At 37.4% G+C, this 21,407-nt stretch overlaps 1 protein-coding gene across 1 annotated transcript in view; it reads left to right on the forward strand.

Annotated features, from left to right (window-relative positions):
- Positions 1 to 1,655: 1,655 nt before the first annotated feature.
- Positions 1,656 to 21,407, forward strand: part of LOC145765069 (translation machinery-associated protein 7-like) — a 56,539-nt gene continuing 36,787 nt past the window's right edge. The window contains exon 1 of the mRNA XM_082576808.1: positions 1,656 to 1,776. Coding sequence (XP_082432934.1) covers positions 1,761 to 1,776 — 16 coding nt within the window. The 5' untranslated portion in view covers positions 1,656 to 1,760. The remainder of the gene's footprint in view (positions 1,777 to 21,407) is intronic.

Here is a 21,407-nt window from a genome sequence, read left to right on the forward strand (position 1 = left end):
TTCGGTGAGAGCCTTTTTCGGTGAGAGCCCTATTCAGTGATTTTTTTGAATTTTTTTTTGAAAATTATCTGGTACCGTAGCCTAATTAAAACCCCTAACCCCAAAACCCCAAACCCCCTAACCCAAACCCCAAACCCCCTAACCCAAACCCCCAACAAACCCAAAACCCCCAAAAAACCCCAAAACACCTAAAACCCCCAAAAAACACCCAAAAACCCCAAAACCCCCAAAAAACACCCCAAAACCCCCAAAAAACACCCCAAAACCCCCAAAAAAACCAAAAAAACCCAAAACCCCCAAAAACCCAAAACCCCTAACCCTATCCCCTATCCCCCAACCCCTAACCCCTATCCCCTAACCCTATAACGGCAATGATAATTAGGCTACGGCGCGCAATAATTTAAAAAAAAACTCACCGAATAGGGCTCTCACCGAAAAAGGCTCTCACCGAAAAAGGCTCTCACCGAATAGGGAACTCACCGAATCGGGCCATTCCGCTTACCAGTACTTGAATCGGGAAGGATTAAATGTACCAAATGATGCAACATGTCAGATTGTCAGTAATGTGTTGCTATAGCTTATTTTTGGCTGTAAAATTAAATGTTTGCCAACTTAGCACAATTTTTCAGTATATATGTAAGTGATTTTTATGAATATGACTTCATTACATTGTACTGCTTTGTCCAATATTTTGCTCAATAAGTTATGCAAAGCAATGACTCCATTGTCATGCAAAAAACCATCTCTAAGTTGCAGTAATCATAATATACAGTACGCTACTAACAAACTGTTCATTCTGAAAACTTGTGATTCTAAAAACACATAACTTCTAATGTTGGCCTCGTATTTGGTAACACAGCAACCCCCTAATATGTGCGGACCCAATTGAATACATATCATAAATCGTTGCTCAATTACATCCAACAAGGCATAGCCGTACGAGCCAGGGGGGGTAGCCGCCCCCCCTGTTGTTTCAAAACGTCGCGAATCCGGGCAAAATCTTAAAATTATTAGGGCAAAAATTGCTATATAAAAAGCTACAAAATTGCATGAATTAAGAAAAACTATAAATTAATATCTTTTACCTATCAAACTAAGTACAGCCTCTTATTTGCACAAGAAATGTGCCGCAAAATTTTCATTTGGCACACCCGTACTGATGTATTGTATTGCATGGTGATCAAACTATAGTATGAAATGCATTTAACCAACTGCATCATGCCAATTTGGGCAGCCACCAAAATATGTCTCTAATACTTTTGTGAAACTGCCCAAATCAAAACACAAAATTTGCTATAGGCCTATAGCTAATTTTATTAATTTTCACAAATGCATCGTGTTGATTTGGGCAGCTAAAAACATGAAATTATTTGATGAAACTGATTAGTCTGTCTGTTTATGCAACTGCCCAAATTAGCGTGAGGCAGTTTACCCAAAATGATATCATTATGATATCATAAACAACCTGCATCACCCCCAAATAGTTGCTATTGACCCATGCTTAGCAGAAAATATTTTGACTCCAAAAATATGTAGTCTTATTGAGGAAATGTGTATTTATACCATCCGCTTCCAGTTTTTGACTGGGGGCACGTGGTGTCCAGGCCTGTTATAGAGATCGCCTTGCCATAAATCCATAATCTAATTTCTGTTTTAGGTTGCAGGTTGCATTGTTTTTGTATCCTGTTAGCATTGTTGTGTAGGTTTGTTAAGAATATTTGTAGTTGGTTTATTGACTGATATCACAACACAAAGTGACCATGTCTGGAAGACAAGGTATGATAGGTTTTGATTTTTACCCTGGTTCCTACTATTATTATTATTTATTTGTATCAGACAAGGTTGTCCATATTAAAACCAAAACACAAAAAGACAAGACGTAAGGAGTCACTTGGATGACATGTGTAACAAATCATTGTAGTGCTTAAAAAGTGTTGTTTTATAGAAAGCGTCTGAGGACATTAATGCTATGATAAGAGAATTGAGAGATTTGTAACAACGTTGCTCAAAGGCATAAACTGTTTTCCGCAATAGAACATCAAAAGTAATAACATTTGCATTAATTTGACATTCACGTGCACTAGTAAAGCGAGGCATATTGTGTAGAATAGGAAATTAGTCATTATAGGCAATTCTAATCCGATTGATCGTAGAACAGCGATAATTGTGCCAAAGTTGACAAGCATAAAGAGATGTATGTATATATAGTAAGAGCGAAACAACACATTTTTTGAAATTGCAAAGTGCCCCATTCTCCTTTTTCCTAAAACCTGTCAATCAAGAAGAAGTATTAAAACATCTTAATAATCTTTCTGTCTCTAAAAGTACAGGATATGGTGGAATACCTATAAAATTTGTCAAATTATCCTCACCAATAATTGCCCCTTTCCTCACCAGCTTATTCAATGAGTGTATCGATAAAGGTGTATCATAGATCCTGATGTACTAAAGGTTGCTCAAGTTACTCCAATCTTCAAAAGTGGCTCCAGGAAAAATTGTTCCAACTACAGGCCCATATCACTATTGTCCCCTTTCAACAAAATATTCGAAAAATGCCTGTATGAACAAATGTACAATTATCTAACAAGAAATGACCTGATCACACCACATCGGTATGGATTTAGACCACAATATTCCACTTCGTTATCTGTGTCAAACGTTTGTGATAACATTTTAACTAACCTAGATAATAAAGATACAACTTGCTCTGTATTTCTTGATTTAGCCTTTGACACAGTTGGTCACTCTATTAGCCTTTGACACAGTTGATCACACTATTCTCATACAGAAACTGCAAACATATGGTTTTTGGGGCCTTCCATTACAATTGTTAAAAAGCTATATCAGCAATCGTCTACAGCACACTGTCGTCAATGCAATCTCTGCAAACTCAAGACAGGTTTCTTGCGGTGTGCCCCAAGGACCGACATTGGGACCCCTTCTTTTCTTACTTTATATAAATGACGTGCTAAATTCAACAAACATGAATGTTAAACTATTTGCAGACGACACCAATCTTACGATGAGCGACAAATGTGAAATAAATTTGCAGAACAATGTGAATGCCAAAATGCAAAAAGTTTACAACTGGTTGAAGCTTAATAGATTATCGTTAAATTTCTCAAAAACTGAATACATGCTAATAACAAATAAGAAACACATAAAAAATTTTAACATTAGCATTGGTAACACAAGCATTCAACAAAAAGATCAAATAAAATATCTTGGCGTTTACATAGATAACAAATTAACATGGAAATATCACATAGATAAAATTTTCGGAAAAGTAGCAAAAAGGTTCATGGGCATTGCTAAAACTCAGAAAGTATGTCAACACAGACACTTTAAAAGATGTGTATCACCCTTTGATTTACTGTCATTTACAATATTGTATATCAAGTTGGGAAAAGGCCTGTGACAGTGTACTGAATCTATTAATAAAATTACAAAAAAAGGTTAAGAATAATTACGAAACAAAGTTACTATGCTCACACTAATTTTTTATTTTTCAGAATGAACATCTTGAAACTAAAAGACATACACAACATTGAAATAAAAAAACATATTATATGTACAAAGTTCATATGAATGAGTATCCGTCTACCTATTGTGATTTATTTACAAATTGTCAGACTAATAAAATAATGGCGTAACTCACTTTTTGACGAAATTGATGTATTAATGTTTTTTAGGTTCCAAAAATATAGCGCATCTGCCACATAATTTTCTAAGACCTACGTTAACGAGAAGATGGTATTTTCGTAAAAATGTCAAATGACCTTTAGAACTCAAACGCATGACTTAGGCCATTTTACAAATCTTTTTAATCGTTTGCTGGAAGTAAAGCTTTCCTCCAACAGAGCAGATGGTCAGAAGACGACGATCTAAATCAGTGGTTCTCAACGGGGGCGGTACCGCCCCCAGGGGGCGTTTTGACTTTGTAGGGGGGCGGTATGATTACTTCGGCTTAAGGGGGGGGGGGGGGCGTTTTGACTATTAGGTGCCATTCTGGTTGAACCCATCTACCGCCCAGCGTAACGATTTCATCAAAGAGTTTCTATCTTCATGGTAGCATTTCCTACCTCATACCTTGTAGAAAAGGAATTCAGCTGTGTTGTTCTGCTACTATGCTACATACCAAACTGCAAAACCCACTTGGCATATCCATAAGAGGTGATCTTCGAATGTTTCTCACTGACTTTACACCAGATGTGAAGAAACTGGCACTTTCTCACCAAGTCCAAGGTTTACACTGACTACCAGTAGGCTTATACAGACGAAATCGGTTAATCGAATCACCCATTTGCCAGACGTTTTGATACGATTATACGATTGATTCGTTTAACCAACTTACTAAAAAAAAAAGTTTATTGTGAATGGGCGTAATTGTTGGGAAGATGTCTGTGCTGACTAGGCTGCAACGCACATTACAACTGATGCTTCCTACAACTGTTTACAATTCTGGTGAAACTTTAAAGAGTTCACTAGCTCTGTGTTACATCACACTATGCTGTATGTTCCAGCCAGCAAAGCTGGTCCTTTTTACATTGATTTATCATCTGCAGACGTTGAAACAATGTAAAAAAGACCAGCTTTGCTGACTTGGCTGAGCAGGTATGATCAAAGCATTTTTCTGCAAATTGCTGCAATCGGACTTCTTTTAATCTCACCGATCTTTGTGATGTCACAACGCGAACTTTGACGTTGACGTTTTTGATTTGAGCTTGCTATTTTTAGCTCGTACCAGCTGTGTAATTTTGAGTATGGAACGATTGGAATGTGGCCTACGAAAATAGTAGTATGATAGAAAAACAAGGCTCACACTCATTGTTTTGAAATCGCAAAGTTTTTTTTTCAAGTCTTTTGCGCTGCCTGGTAAAATAATTAATTTGCAATGTTCTTCAACTGAACGAAACTGCACAAATAAAATTATGCACTGCATTTCACAACACTAAGCTACTTTTTTTCAGCAATTTAAAAAAAATTCTCCAAAGTTTTCTGGTAAAAACTTTTGGACATGCTTTCCAACACTTCCCTCTTAAGCCGAAATAATTTGTCCATGTCCATTCCTTGGAAGGCCAGTCGCCGACGACGGATGACATCAAAAGCATTTAAACATTTTTAGTGTGATTATTCCTTTTGTGTGCTTTTCTGTTTTAATGAAGCCCAGCTGTGCGAAATTTGGTTCTTGGTAGTGCGATGTCTAGCAGATAAGATTATGGCCTGGGATTACAGACACTTGTCTTTGTTTTGAGCGCATGCGTTTGTCTCACCTTTGCTTCATTTCGCCTTTGAACATTGCAGACAATAATGCGAAGCAAAAAAGATACATTCTCTTTTCGCTAAGGGGTATAATTATACGATTAAATGAATGAAGTATGCAAACTAGAAGCAAATCCTGATGCTTTTATCCGACTTATTCTTTTAAGCGGTATGCGCTTAACCAATGTTTTTACTTAACATCAGATTGGATTTGTTTTGGGATTTCAGGTTTTGCTTCAAATAAACGATTGATACGTTTAAACAGTATACTATTAACCGATTTCGTCTGTACTGTTTTCAAGCTCGTAAATATATATTTGCTTTTATCAAATATAGTTACTAGTCTCTAAAACCCTTAGTCCTTACAGCCTGTTTCACCCTAAAAGGGGGATCATCAAAAGGTCCTTATTCTAATAGAAATAGAATTCTATTTGAATGAGGACCTTCTGATGATCCCCCTTTTAAGGCAAAACAGGCTGTAAGGGTTTGGTTTTAGAGACTGGTAACTAGCCTATATTTGATGTAATTCGCTCTGCTTGGCTTTTTACATGGCATTGAGCACTTTTGCAGTATTAAAACTATTTATTCTTTTCTATTCACTTTTCGCAATTAATCGTTTTTGTTGGGGGGCGCTGACATTTTTCCAGTTCATGAAGGGGGCGTTGGACCAAAAAGGGTTGAGAAACACTGATCTAACTTGTACAGAAATAGAGCTTTCACTTCATCACATGTCTAGACGATTAATTTAGTACAAAATAATTATGTTTTTTTTTTCTATTTTATGTAACATCGTAATCTTGGCCATTTCCAAGTAACTACGGTACCCTACTTAAATCAATCTGTTTTTTTTCTGTTCCTTTGAGAATCTTGATTTTCCTAGCACTCTGGTAGTGCGACTTATCACATCACACTGCGATACAGGTCAGATCTTCTCAATGCATCGTTTCTCGGAGTCTTCTTGCACCCATGGCAGGATTTTGTAGAAAGCCATTGTTGGATACTTAATTAATTCTCAGCTTAATATCACACTTAGCAACTTTATAAGCTCATTGCTGGTTCATCGCCATCATTCTTGAGTTTCACTGATGGGAGGAGAACATAGGAAAACATAGATTTCAAAACGTTTGAACTGACTTTTATGTGTAGGTAAATGTGCTAAAAATGGAAAAAGATGAAAATCACTTTTTGGAGAAATTTCTCAATGACTTGCCTATTGTAGTGTCCATTATATGCAGTGTCCACTACTATACATGCCCATTACTGTAGAAAGATCACAACGTACAGAAAGAAGAAATTCTTATACCCCAGAACTACCATAATCCAACTTCATCGGTAATACAAAGAGCTTGCTGAATCATTAGGAATATGATCATTGAGCACAGCCTATTTTAGTGAAGTATTTCATGATGACAACTTCTCCATCTTCATTGTCGGCTCCAGCTCGTGTCCGAGCATTGGTTTGTCTTCAAATTGAATTTGGCTTTGGATGGTGATGTCGTATGTGGCTTTGGAGGCCCAGTCTATGATGGAAAAAGACATGGGCAAAAGGCACTGGGAGACGATCATCATAGATCCGCCGCCAATGTGTGAAACCGGGCTGGAGGCTTCCAACTCTACCAAGCTTGCCCCCGTTACCCGTGATATCATCGCCATTGAGCTTTGTTTGGTTCAGGTCCAAATTGAGACGAAGGCTATTCGCTTGTATGGTTGTTTAAGGTGGTCGTAACTATGCGAGGGCTACGCACACACTCTTGGCCAGCTCCATGTTCATTGCGGTAAAATAAGATCGAAACGTGCACTGTCGTGCAGCTTCAGAGGAACTGGTTGCAACGAACTGCCGGGTGCTCTGTTCATACCACGTTTGGATCAGTGCGACGTGTGTGTTTCATTCAAACACAGTAATATTAACAAGGAACAATACGATGACCATATCAAGTTGAAGAATGAAGCTTGAGATGAGAAGACGAAAGACAAAGAGTCTGCTAGCACAGTAAAATCCCTATAGACAATGGACTTACACATATGCGCCGAAAAAGCGAATGTGAGGTTGAATGTTTATTCTGATTTCACGAGTTATCCAAACGTCTGTTAGATTATTTGTGACTTCAAACATGAAATCGATTTTAGCAAACTTTATCGAGTTGAAACAACGACACAACAAACAATTACGTGAATAAAGCTTAAAGAAAAAATGCATTTTTCAAAACTGTCATCCGTATTTTGCTTCAATAAGCACTGTATTGATGTATATATTGTGAAAATATATACATCTCATACACTCTTCTATATACAGTACACTCCTGCACTACCGTAGTCTATATACTCGAGAGTATAGGTCGATCTCATGTATAAGTTGAACCCCTACTTTTGAGCTGAAATCGGTGCTATTTCCTTCTCCCCTGTATAAGTCGAATAGCTTATTCCTGACCAATACTACCATTCGATGGTTCATCTAAGTATTGGCATTGACATAAGGTGAAGAAATTTCAAAATAGAGCGTAGAGTAACTTACGCTGCTGGAATAGTCACATAACTATTCAAGGTAATATTAAGTAAACCAGATAAATTAGACGCGCCATTTTCAACGAGGTCTTCCCGCTGTTAGATCAATTATGATTCAATAGAACGCATTGTTATGGCATTGTTTTGTTCGCCATGTTGTGAGAATTAAATCGAAAACCGATAAAAGAAAAGGTGTTTAATGGTCTTAGTTACAGATATTGCCTGCATTAACGACGTCTTTTACCGCTATTATCACCTAGCTAAGCTGACACCACTGTTTTATGCGACCGCTAAGGTTTGACACCGACTTCAACGATCATGGAATGTTACGTAATAAGAACAATTATATCCTACACGCAAAAAAAATCTCTAAAAACAGCTTTTCCTGCTGTTTTGTCTCGTGGGCTTTGCATATCGCTCAACAAGCGCATAAAGTTTGGAATTGACAAGAAATCATTCAATTTGAAAATTAAGTTTGAATCACTGCAAATAAACGTATTCAAAACTTTTACTTCGGTCGACAACATTTCACACTAAGTAATTTACATAGGCAATGATTTTGCCGCTGCAAAAATTCTTTCATTGTGAAAACTGCCGAGCTGGAGACAACAGCGTGTCTCTTGTATAAGTTGAACCTGTCTTTTTGAAGTGAAAATCACTTGCAAGCATCTCGATCTCGACCTATACTCGAGTATATACGGTATTCGATAGAAGACTATAAAGACTTTCGATAAAAAACAGAGAAAACATTTCGCCGTTGTTAACGCTTTGAAGGTAAGTAATTAGCAAAACAAGCGAAACAATGTTAATAAAACTGAAAGCGGGTTTCCAATCTGCTTGAGATCATGATTTTTTGCACTTTATTTCGATAACTTTACTGTCTTGATCGTTGTTATTCACTTGCATGAAAAGGAAATGAAATTTCAGAAAAGGAAATGAATCGGCTTGTTTTCCAACTGTTCCAATAATATGAGCTGACAATATCAAATTTTGTACGACCAGGTGTACTGCATGCGTAAAACTAATCGTTTCAAGCAGCGGTTCTAATAAATTCGGTTTGCGACCTAGGTGTCAATATACACAAGACAGTAAGTCAGTAAGCATAAACACAGACTATTTTAATTAAGTAAAATTGCGTTATTTTTATGACATCATCACCTTTCTCGCCCCCCAAGATTTTTTGAAAAGTTGGCGCCAATGGATTTACAGGCTGTACTTCTGTGTCCCAAAACTAAGGCAAGCAGTATGTACTATGAAACCAAGCTGCAGGTACACAATTTTACACTATTCAATCTTGAATCAAAATGCTTATTGCTCTATTTGGAATTTACGCATTGAAGTATTCGCTTTCTTGCAAATCAGTCATTTCGAATGGGTAATTTCTAGAAGCCCCGCCCTGGAGGAGATAGTTATTTGGAGTGATGGGTGTGGATATCAAAATAAAAACTTTAATGTCTCTAGTGCGTACTGTGCCCTTGAATGGAAGCATGGCATCACTATTACTCAGAAGTACCTCGTGGCTGGTCAGTGGTCACACACAAATGGAGTGCGATAGCATGCACAGTACTATCGAGCGAAAATTGGTAAACAACATTTTTACGACGAGAGATCAGGGCTGCGATTTTTTCTTTCTGGTCAAACAACCAAAAATTCTGCGTTTGTTTGTCGAATAGTGGTATGACATCACAAGAGTCAGATTATAAGCGTTTGGCCACGAATTACTGCGTGATAGAGAATTTTTTCTTTGGCATCTTTTTAGTCTTAGTACGTTAATGGTTATGCACGTACCGGCATGCAAACACAGTTAAAAGCGAAACATGCAAGTTACCAAGAAACACAGCAAAGATAAAGCAAAAAATGAACTGCAGATAAAAGAAAACGGAACAATACCACGATAATACAAAACAACGGCATAATGCTACAGGCCTACAACGTTTAAGGTGTGCCGAAATGGCAAACAAGCCTCTTCGTACAACATTGCAACAAACTACATGCAATCACGTAAAGTAACACAAGAACGAATTAATTAATAACAGTGAAAAGGAAAGAATATTAGTAACAACACAAACATTAATGCCAGGTCATGCTTGCTGCTAGATCTTGATTTTGCTGCCTCTGTATGACTTTAGACAGGAGATTTCTGGTACTTTTTTTTAAAGTTAGAAATGCCAACCATTTGGGAACAGGCAGTCAAGTGCTTTTTGCAACAATGGTTTCGCCAGTGAAATCGAGAAAAAAAATGTATCAATGCGTTGTTCCTTATGCACTTGAACGGGTTTATCTATAAAATTGTATTGCTGAAAAGTGAAAACGTAGTAGGCGCAGTTTACTAAGCATGCTTTTGCTTACCACTATTAAATTAAGCATGTTCAAAATTGAGAATGCTTTGCGACGTTAGGCTACTAAACGCTATTAGCCGGAAGTTTACCTGAATGATAAGTTCCAAAGTGACGTGGCAATGTTTCTCGATAGCTCCTTCGAACAGATCCCGCACTTCACTCTCTGTTTGCTGAACCTTAACCGCTTCTCGGTAAGACCGACCGAAGCTTTTGCCATCCGTGTTGTCGGAGGATTCTTTCGTTTTTTAGTCATTATAGGATACTGACTAACTGAAGACTATCCTATCTGTAGTTGGGCAAAGCTATGCTGTTCTTACAACTTGCCTATTACCTTGCCTGGTCCACTCTCAGTGACTACCTACTATTCTTCTAGAAGCGAACTCTTATATATAGCGACCTTTCTTATCTGTGTTTCTGATTCTGAACATCTGGTCGTAAACTAGGCTATTTTCTTGATGTAAAAAATTTGCGTAATAAATAGGCTTTATTGTGTTCTTTTATTGTGTGCTTCTGCGATTATTTTCTCCACTATCAATGACCTGCTTTAAGATATCGGAAAGGAAATTTTAAATTTGTTTTTGTCATCATGCACTGGCTATATAAATCCATCATTCTTAAATCTTTCAAAGGATGGCATCTCGCCTGGTGCGAGACAAATTTCCTGCAGATGTCCAGACTTCCCAGCCAGCAAACTTGTTTATACATGTCATGCATTGTCAATGCAAAAACGATGGGTTTTGCTAGCTGGGTTGTGCATGTGCAAAATCGCCCATTACGTAATCACAGAAACTCTTTTAGTGGAAGGAAGTCGAGTTGCAACCGTGTTTATCTGTCTACTCTTCTTTATTCACATTGCAAAACATTTCTGCAATCTTGGAACAACAAGTGCATAAGCCAGACATAAATACAAACTTGCAAACACGTTGACAACTAAAAGTAGCCTACTTCGGTTATTTTATCTATAAAAGAAACCCGTTGTGTCGAATAGCACGAAACGTGTGTGGTGAAATGTTTGATGGCAGGCGTTAGAACTTCGATCAAAGCATTTTCCACGCAGTGTTCAAAATGTTCTGGAACAGAATTCTATTCCATAAAAATAGCGGCTTTTTTCATCTGTATTTCTGAACATCTGGTCAGAAATCAGGCTGTTTTCTACATGTGAAAAATAAATTTTCATAGCAAGTATCCAACAGTCATTTTACCTGAGCAATATTGTTAATTGGCTCAAACGGCGAAATACAAACTGGCATAGACGTTGACAACTCAACGTAGCCTAGGTTATTTCATCTATAAAAGAAACCTATTGTGTCGAATAGCACGAAACGTGTGTTGTGAAATGTTTGATGCCAGGCGTTGGAACTTCGATCAAAGCATTCTCCCGCAGTGTTCAAAATGGTGGCTCTGACGCCTTGGGAGTTTCTTGTGTGAAGCATCGCTTTTAGACCTTGCTTTGAAGTACCTGGCGCAAGAAAGTTTACGTAAGTCAGCACTATTATGATTGCATCACGTGATGCCCCCTCCATAGGCGCCAACTCCGGGGGGGCGGAGGGGCGGCGCCCCCCCGTGAATTTAGCTCGGGGTGGCTGCCCCCCGCAAATTATTAAACGAATCCTAAATCAAATGTTTCTAAGTTCAGATTTGCGTTAGTTTGACCTTCATTGCGGATCGATCTCATTTAAAAGATCTACTTGTTAACAAGAGCGCTGCTCCTAAGATAACAAAAGAAACAGAAGTACGGTAGCTGATAAACGCCAGCATGGTGACGTTGAAGCAAACAATGATTGAAAAACGTTTTTCTTGATTTCTTCCGCTTTTTTTTTCTTGGGAGTGTCAATAACGAGGTGCAGTTTGCTCAGTTTAGTATCTACTCGTATTAAGAGCCAAAGTTCAAAGTGATCAGCATATAATTCGAAGTAGTCTACAGGCCTCGAAATTCGTTTTTGTTGACGGCAGACCAACGTGTCCGGTCTGAGCAGCTATCTCAGCGGACAAATTAAGTCTCACGGCGGACATACCAGTTTTAGCCGTCCATCGTTCCACCGAACGAGGTTGTGTTGCTTATTGCGTCACAATGCTCTGGGCAGGAGTCGGAAAATTTCTACACCAACGCTATTTTCTGCTGTGCAAAGTTTTACAGGCTTTTTTCTTTAAGTTTATTTTTGCGTGTCATGTGAGCGAAAGTGAATTTTCTTTGGGTCTTTTCTTTCTTACTGTAATACCAAAACTTAACAAGTTTTGTTGCATCTTGCGGTTATAGCCTACTCGTATAATCTAATTTAGTAACCAACCTTGCCGTATCATTATTACTCGGAGATCAAAGCCAGACATTGTGACGTAAAACGTGAACTAAATTGCGCGTGATTAGTGTAGAAGTACCTGAACTTCTATCGATTCTTAGCGAAGAATTCATCTTTGTTACGCTGATTCAATGTCATCAATCGTTGAAGCAACGTAAGAATCGAAAGTTTTCCTCCTTGAATGGAAGCTAAGGGATACAGGATTCACATTTTCTAGATGCGCGCTAGAATGCGCTGGAAAATATATTATCGCAACAACTGTTCGAATGTTCGTGCTATGCAATGACGATTTGTATCGCTAGTTCTTGTGCTGTTTCTCGGCGGACAAACATGACCGATCTAGATTTTACTTCCCGCGGACATCACATGCTGTGACGGCGGACATGTCCGCCTATGAATTAGGCCATGTCCGCCGTGAATTAGTGACATAGGCCTGAGCGTACATTATAAAGCTTGGCGATATACAATGGCAGATAGACGCAAACAAACATCAATGCTGACAAACAAACATCAGCATTTTGAATGTAAGCAATCAGTCGGCTAGAAAGTTTGCCCCCCCGGCAATTTTCAAAACCCGGCGCCTATGGCCCCCTCCCCGATTGTTCCTCGACCTGACGACGTTTATTTCTTTCTCAGTTTTTTTCCTTTTTATTTTCCTTTTTTTTCCTTTTTTTTTGTAAGGCACGACATTTGTCCAATAGTGATGGCGCATGTCGAGTGACCTCGTCACCAAAAAAAGCAAAAATCTTAGCCCTGCGAGAGATTACGAAATTATCATCCAGAATGCCAGGAGCAGACCGCATCCCAACAATGTACAGAGGATGCAATACAGTGATTTTATGAAAATCGATGAATGATGCTTGTTGAGTATCAGGCCTGAAAAAAAACTGGAGATCCCACGGTAGGGTGGAGTGAAAAAAACTTTTTTTTGAATTTCAAAAAGTGGTCTTGATATTTGGCCCCAAATATCAAATGAAATACTTCTATCATGATTTTGGGCTCTTGCACCCTCTAGTGGCCGTGCAATTTCACCAAACGAGCTGAAAATAGCTAATTTTGCCATATCTCGATAACTGCTTATACTAGAAAGCTGGTTTTTGGCTTAAATGCTGCAGAAGTAACATGTTTCTATCTTATTTCCATAGAACTTTGTCTTGAAAATGTACAGAAAAAAAGTTACAAGCAAATTATTGATTTTTAGACCGTCGTTAAAAGAGTTGATTGGTATTACCAAGTTTGCAACGCTAATTTGTAGGTATTAATGCATGTTATAATATGTTATTATATATACATTGACTTTTATATCAACCTAGCAACATTTTGCTTTGTAGAGGGAACGATTAAACTTTCATTGTATTGCATCATCCAATGAATATCAGCTTTGGTAATGTTGCATCATCATAAGTTGGTGGATAAGAAGATATCTTCTTGTTTAACTCTACAAGAAAGGATTGATCGTTCAAAAGTGAATCAGTTGATAGCAGCCTACTCTAAGAAGTAATATTATAACTGTGTGTTTGACTTATTGCAGATACGTAGTTTATCATAATATGTACAAGTAATTGAGCTGGTTAATTTAATTAGCTGAAACATTATGCTAACAAGAAAAAGATCCAAGTCTGTTGTTGCTTGCAAAAAGTTGCACGGTGGAGAAAGTTTTCAAAGTGTTGATAGTTTTCCTTCTGGATTACTCCCAACTAAAAGACAAGTGATTGAACGTATGCTCAACTTTGATCACTTTAGAAAGTTGGAAACGGCTCGAATAGTTGCAAAGGAGCTACATGATAGATGGGTTTGGTGCAATGTATTTTCCATTCATGAGTTGAGTATTGCACAAAAAGTCAATCAACTGATGTTAAAATTTAGTGACTTAACTCGGTATCCTAAACAATCTAAAACATCAGATCGTTATAAAGAACTGGAAACCACTTTCTTGCAAGATGTTGATAAGCTTTTTGACATCTTTTGCTGCGATGAGAAACAAAGAAAGCAATTGGAAAGTCAATATGGCTTAAGGATGGCACCAGATGATTATGCATTTTATGAAGATCAAAAAGCAGAACGCATAGGAAAATGTTTGGGTGAAGTTGTGCCACTTTCGTCAGCTGATGAAAGATTTGGAAGGCAGTCAAGATCAATTCAGCATCGTGATGTTTCTAACACAGGTGCCAGCACTTTTATTGAGCAATTCAATTGTAGTTCAAGCGATTCAGAGTCCATGCAATCAACATCTTCTGGTAATAATTCAATTTTTACGAAAGAATCTCAATCATCAAACCAAAATCGTGTAAAGTGGACCAACTTGGCAAGAGTTTGTGAAAGGTATAATCTATCGGACCGTGCAGGAGCTGCTGTTGCAACTTGTGTTTTGCAAGATGTTGGAATGATCAACGAAAAAAATGATTCATTTGTGGTAGATCGTAGCAAGTTACGAAGAGAGAGAGAACGGTGCAGAAAAGAAATACAAGAAACAGAAGCAGAAAACTTGAAGCTTGTAAATGGACTCTACTTCGATGGAAGAAAAGATGCCACTTTAATTATGGTTAAAGCACCCACTGGTAAAAGCTATATGACAACAGAGCTGGAGGAACATTTTGTTTTAGTAGGAGAACTCAGAGAATATTACCTCACTCACTTGTCCCCTCCCAATGGAAAAGGTCGTGTTTTGGCAAAAGAAATATTTGAGTTCATTTCCAACACCGAACTCTGCACAAACTTAGCTGTTGTAGGATCAGATGGTACAGCATCAATGATAGGGCGATTCAATGGCTGCATTCGTGCAATGGAAGAACTGCTACAAAGACCACTTCAATGGGCTATCTGCTTGCTTCATGCTAATGAGCTTCCTTTACGACATGTTTTCACAGAATTAGATGGCACTACAAGAAGCCCAGATAGTTTTAGTGGTCCAATCGGTTCACAACTAGATGGTTGTGTTTCTGAATGGCCAGTTGCTAAATTCAAAAGCATCCCAAACCCTCACTTTCCAGAACTACCTCAGTGTGTTGTTGAAGACTTGAGCACAGATCAAAAGTATGCCTACCAAATATGCACAGCTGTTTTGATAGGTGTAGTTGAACTAGATCTTCAATATTTAGAGGTTGGGCCGATTGTTCATTCAAGATGGTTGACTCTTGCATGTCGAATATTGAGGATCTATGTGGGACATGACGAAGTTATGAAATTGGCAAATGCAGAAAGGAGATTAATAACAACAGTTAGAAGGCGTCAGATGCAATTTGTAGGTCATATTCACAGACATGGAGATTTGGAAAAATTAGCTCTATTGGGGATGATACAGGGAAAAAGAAGCAGAGGTCGACAAAGATTAACTTATTTAAACAGCTTGAATCAATGGGCCACAAACACAACAGTTAAAACGAACGATTTTATACGAATGGCAAATGACAGAGAAGTTTGGAAGACCATGATCGCCAACGTCTGTATCAGATCAGGCACATAATCATCATCATGTGGGACAGAGTCAGCCATCAAACAATCTGAAATATCTTGCACGATTTTGTATGGAGGTGTATTTTCCATCGTGGTTTGAAATCAAAATGGACAATTCCATCGTTGATGGTGCTAAGAATTTCTTCAATATTGTTTTCCGTGTCACAAAGCTGTCAAATACACGAATTCGCACCATTGCACTATCTGTGTTACAAAGAAATGCGTATTTTGCACATCCAGAAAATGTTTTGCTGGGAATGCTTGGTGATAATGATGAAGGCCTCCGAAGACTTGCAGTAAACAAGATCACAGCTATGCGTAAATCAAACGCACAATACCACATTCCAATTGACAACTTTGAAGGTGGATATGTAAATGAACCCAAACCTCAAAACAACAACATTGACACCAACATCAGATTGTTCCAAATTCCAGTTATCAACATCAAGGTTAAATCTTTCCACCAAATTGTCAACTTAAACCTCAGAACTATCGAACATCCGCCAGCAATCAAGACCTTGTCAGACCTCGAGCTGGAAAATCTGAGAAAATCACCATTAAGGCTCAATCATCCTTGCCACAACCAGGCAGTGGAAAGACATGTGAAAGTGGTGACTGAAGCATCTGCTCATGTATCTGGATTCAAACGTAGAGATGGCCTCATCAGACAAAAACTAAAGTCCCGAAAGCTGATGAAATTCTTCAATACCAAACACGATTTTAATGTTTGTGCAGACTAATACTGTGAGATACTGAAATTACCTTTGAAATTTTTGTGTTTTCAATATGGAGTTGTGTGATACAAACCCTACAGCAGCATGTCGGCAAGAATGTGAAGGACTGATTCACATTAAGTGCCTTGACTCCGATATGACACTTGAAATACAAATTAGATATGCAATTGTGCACACAATGAATTTAGTTTATTTGTGAATTTCTAAAACAAACTATATTCTTCCATAGCAAAGCCGAACTGCGACAGTGTGAATCAGCCATTAAAATAGTGGGTTTCCCGAAGTCCATTTTGAAATTAGACTGTTTTATTGATTCTTTGATTGCCAAGATCAAGTGTATTTACACTAGAAGGGGTTTTCATTTGTTTGAGTACCGTAGCCTAAGTTTTCAAAAGTAGTTCTAATTGATGGGATTTGTTTCATAGTCATAAGATCAATCATTATAGACTTTTGACATCGCACCCACTTCATCAGTACTTGATTTTGCTTTAAAAAATCAATAATTTGCTTGTAACTTTTTTTCTGTACATTTTTAAGACAAAGTTCTATGGACTTAAGATAGAAACATGTTACTTCTGCAGCATTTAAGCCAAAAACTAGCTTTCTAGTGTAAGCGGTTATCGAGATATGGCAAAATTAGCTATTTTCAGCTCGTTTGGTGAAATTGCACGACCACTAGAGGGTGCAAGAACCCAAAATCATGATAGAAGTATTTCATTTGATATTTGGGGCCAAATATCAAGACCACTTTTTGAAATTCAAAAAAAAGTTTTTTTCACTCCACCCTAATTCCCACGGTTCATGATCTTAGAGGCCTGAATCATGAAAGCAGTGGAAAGGTATTGTACAAACAAGGTCCCATTATGTGAGGCTGCACAGTGGGAGGATATGCCACAGCAGTCACAAACAAACTTAGGCGACACTACATGGATTTCTATTTTTTCGAGCCATCTTCCAATCAAATTGAGGAAATACAATGATCTCCAATCTATGAAACATGTTATGCCAACACCCAACAGGGTGCCACGCCTTTTTTGATAATTTGCCTCATCACTGATAACTCCTATTGTTAGATTGGAGTTGCTATTAGGGATTTTCCTGTTAATTCTAGTCGTATTATTACTGTTATTATGGCACCGTTAAAAAACTTATATTGATAAACTCAAAATATCAAATGGCTTATGTCATGACTGTGCATTCGGAAAATGGCCTAAGTCATCCCAGCACATTATGGGATGCAAAATGAAGCTGATCAAAGTATACATGCTTATTGTACTTGTGTCGACATGCTATTTTCGTTTAACTGTACAATAAATATAATATGATAAAAACAACCGTGTAGACAGTTTTTTTTTTTGATTTTCTCAAAATAAGAAAAAATGAGTTATGCCATTATTTTATTAGTCTGACGAAATGCTTCATCCATTCATCAGCATAACACAAAATATCAAACAAGCAACAACTATTTTAATAAATAGATCAAACACAGAACTTGGCAAAAAGTCCATGCAGGTATTGGGACCAATGGTCTGGTCAGAGGTTCCAAGTAGGCTAAAAAACTTACCATTTTATTGTTTCAAAAAAGAGAACAAAACGTTAATTTTACAAAGCTACAGTGCATTGTAAGTGATATGTTATGGAAATCAACTTGTTATTTGTGCTTAGGTCTACGTTATCTTAAATACGCTTTTTTGGTGCATATGTTGATTGTTGAAGCGCGAGAATGTTTTATAACGTTTTTTTTTTCTCTTGTAAGCTTATTATGGCAAAATCGTCATTTCCGTAGGGTGGCAATTGACTACCGTAGTAGACCGTATGGTGGTCTTGTTGTCTCCCTGTCGTTATGGGAACTTGTGTAACTTTTGCATTGTGTATATTATTTGCATATTTCAAACATGTACCTATGGTCCTCTTACTGACAAATAAAACATTGATTGATTGGTTCCAACCAAGCCTGGGATTTTTGCTATGCAAGGGATTACCACTAGCCTACTTAAAGCTTGAATGTACTGTAATTAATGAAGATTATTTTTTAATTTTGTGATTATGTTTGCAATTTCTTGCGAATTAATTTACCCTTCAATTTGAATTATCAATGGAGACATGATTTTGCATTATTGATTTTACACGGTGGCTATTCTTCATGGCTGTGGAGTCGGATGGATTTTTGAGTGGTTTAAAAAAGGCTGGCTCTGGCTTATCATATAATACAAAACGATGAACACTAAAATTTTTGTTAGCAATTGTTTTTTAAATTTATTGTTGTTTGTTCTCCTTGTTTGTTTTCGTTAGTTTTTGTGAAAGTTGTCATTTCAATTTCTATCACAACTTAAGTGAAATTAAACTTTAAAAAAATGAAAAGGTCAATTATTGAAATAACGTTGCAACCAGACCTCGAAATACACGGCGGAAACGTTGGATATGTCCGCCTTCACAACATGTCATGTCCGCGGGAAGTACCATCTAGAGCGGTCATAATTGTCTGCCGAGAAATAACACAGGAACTAGCGATGCAAATCATCATACAACAATTGTTACGAGAATATACTGTAATTTTCCGCGCATCTAGATTCTAGAAAATGTGAATACTGTATCCCTTAGCTTTCATTCAAGCAGGAAAACTTTCGATTGTTACGTTGCTTCAACGATTGATGACATTGAATCAACGTAACAAAGGTCAATTCTTCACTAAGAATCGATGGGAGTACAAGTAGGCTGTTACGATTAAATTATACAAGTAGGCTATTACAGCAAGATGCAGCAAAATTTGTTAAGTTTTGGTGTTACAGTTTCAAGAAAGAAAAGGCCCATGGAAAATTCACATGACACGCAAAAATAAACCTACGTACCTTGAAAAGATCAAGTAAAAAAATTAAAAAAAGTCAAAGTCACTGATCAAAGTTTCCGCAAGGTTAGGGTATCGGAGCATCGGTTAGGTATCGGTAGTTAGGGTTAGGGTATCGTAGTATCGGTTAGGTATCGGTATCTGCAAACAAACTAAAAAGATCGTGAGAAAAAATAGAACATCACTGATCGCAGTTTCCGTTTTTCCGCAGTTTTCGCAAACATTACAAAATTTCCAGTAATGATCCTAAAAGTTTGCCGAAATTGCTGACAGCAGTTTTCGCAAACATTTAAAAAAGGTTAGGGTTGATCAGAGTTTCCGCAAGCATTTTAAAAGGGTTAGGATGTTTCTGCAAACAAACAAACTGAAAAGATCGAGAAAAAAAATAGAACAAAGCCGAAGTCGCTGATCACAGTTTCCGTTTTTCCGCAGTTTCCGCAAACATTTTAAAATTTCCGGTAATGATCCTAAGAGTTTACCAAAGTCGCTGATTGCAGTTTTCGAAAACTTCTTAAAATGGTTAGGGTTGATCGGAGTTTCCGCAAACATTTTAAAATTTCCGGTAATGATCCTAAGAGGTTTTGTTTGTTTGCGTAAAATTTTAAAATGTTTGCTGAAACTGCGATCAACGACTTCGGCTTTTTTTAATTTTTTCTCTCGATCTTTTCACGGTACGAACTGACGGTACAAATGAGGTTGCATCCGTTTTTGTTCGACTCCACAGCTCTGCTATTTCACCATATTGTAAATATGGATTGTTAATATCCTTTTTAGTTAAATTTATTTGACCACTCAACCTCAAGTGCTACCAATGATGAAAATAAGGACTGTTCGAATCATGAATCGTAGAAAATGGTTCCAGTGGTAGCCATGTTAATTGTTAACAGTCAAAATCTTCTGTGCATCTTTGTTTATTAATAAGGTCGTAGGGTAATTTTGATTTCAACTTTAGCCCTGATTTTAGGACACGACTGTATATTCTAAAACCTCTCTTATAAATTTCTTCCAAAAACTCCGAAACCCTGAAAATCCTTTTCACGTAAAATTGTCTTTAAGATCACGCCCACTTCTGCGTATAGCCTATTATGATGAGTATAATTATGTTCATTATAATACGGTAACTCATATCCTCCTGAATCTTGAGTTTTTTTCATTTCTTCAAGGTAGCTTTAAAGCAGGGGTTCCCAACCTGTGGTACGGTACGCGGAGGTTTTTCAGGTGGTACGGGGGGGGGTAGCTTCCGTTTTTTTCACAAAATCCTGGATTTACAACTTTATATTTTGTTTATCTGGTTTTGTTTACAAAAAAAATTTTGAAGCCTATTCTTATTGTTACGTAACTATTTCTGTTGTTTCGTAACATTAAGATCTTCAAAATACAGGTCATGTCAATTGTCAACAAGGAGCTTAGTTGCTTTGAAAAGCCGTACAACGCTGTGGGACAGTAGGCATTAATTATGGGTCATTCCATGTCAAGTGATCCAGACCATGTAACCCACCCTCTCAGATTTTAATGAAAATTCACATACTGATAAAACTTTTCTTCCTGATTTCAAAAAACTAATTTTTTTTTAAATCGGTCAACTAAAACAAAAGTTACGGCCACTTAAAGTTGACTGGTTTTTGTGATCGCTGAAGCGTAAAATCCATTTCGCTTTCACAAGTTTAACTATAGGAAGATATTTCTCAGCTTGTAAGAAATTGTATTGATTGATATTTTTAGGTATTGTAGGACATATACTTCTTAAGCCATATCACTTAAAACTAAAGCTCTTGACCATCACCTTTGACCTTTAACCTCATGTTTATTAGTAGCCCCAATTGTGCTCAATCATGCGGAACATAACTTTTGATCATAAATAACTCATGGTGCTCACTAGTTACAATCACATGCAATGCATCATTTTAAAGGTATTTTCAAGGAGAATTGATATCAGAAATAAAATTAATGGCTTATTGAGTATTTCACATGAAAT

This window comes from Aplidium turbinatum, chromosome 2 (assembly GCF_918807975.1).
Source record: "Aplidium turbinatum chromosome 2, kaAplTurb1.1, whole genome shotgun sequence".
NCBI classification, from domain to species: Eukaryota; Metazoa; Chordata; class Ascidiacea; order Aplousobranchia; family Polyclinidae; genus Aplidium; species Aplidium turbinatum.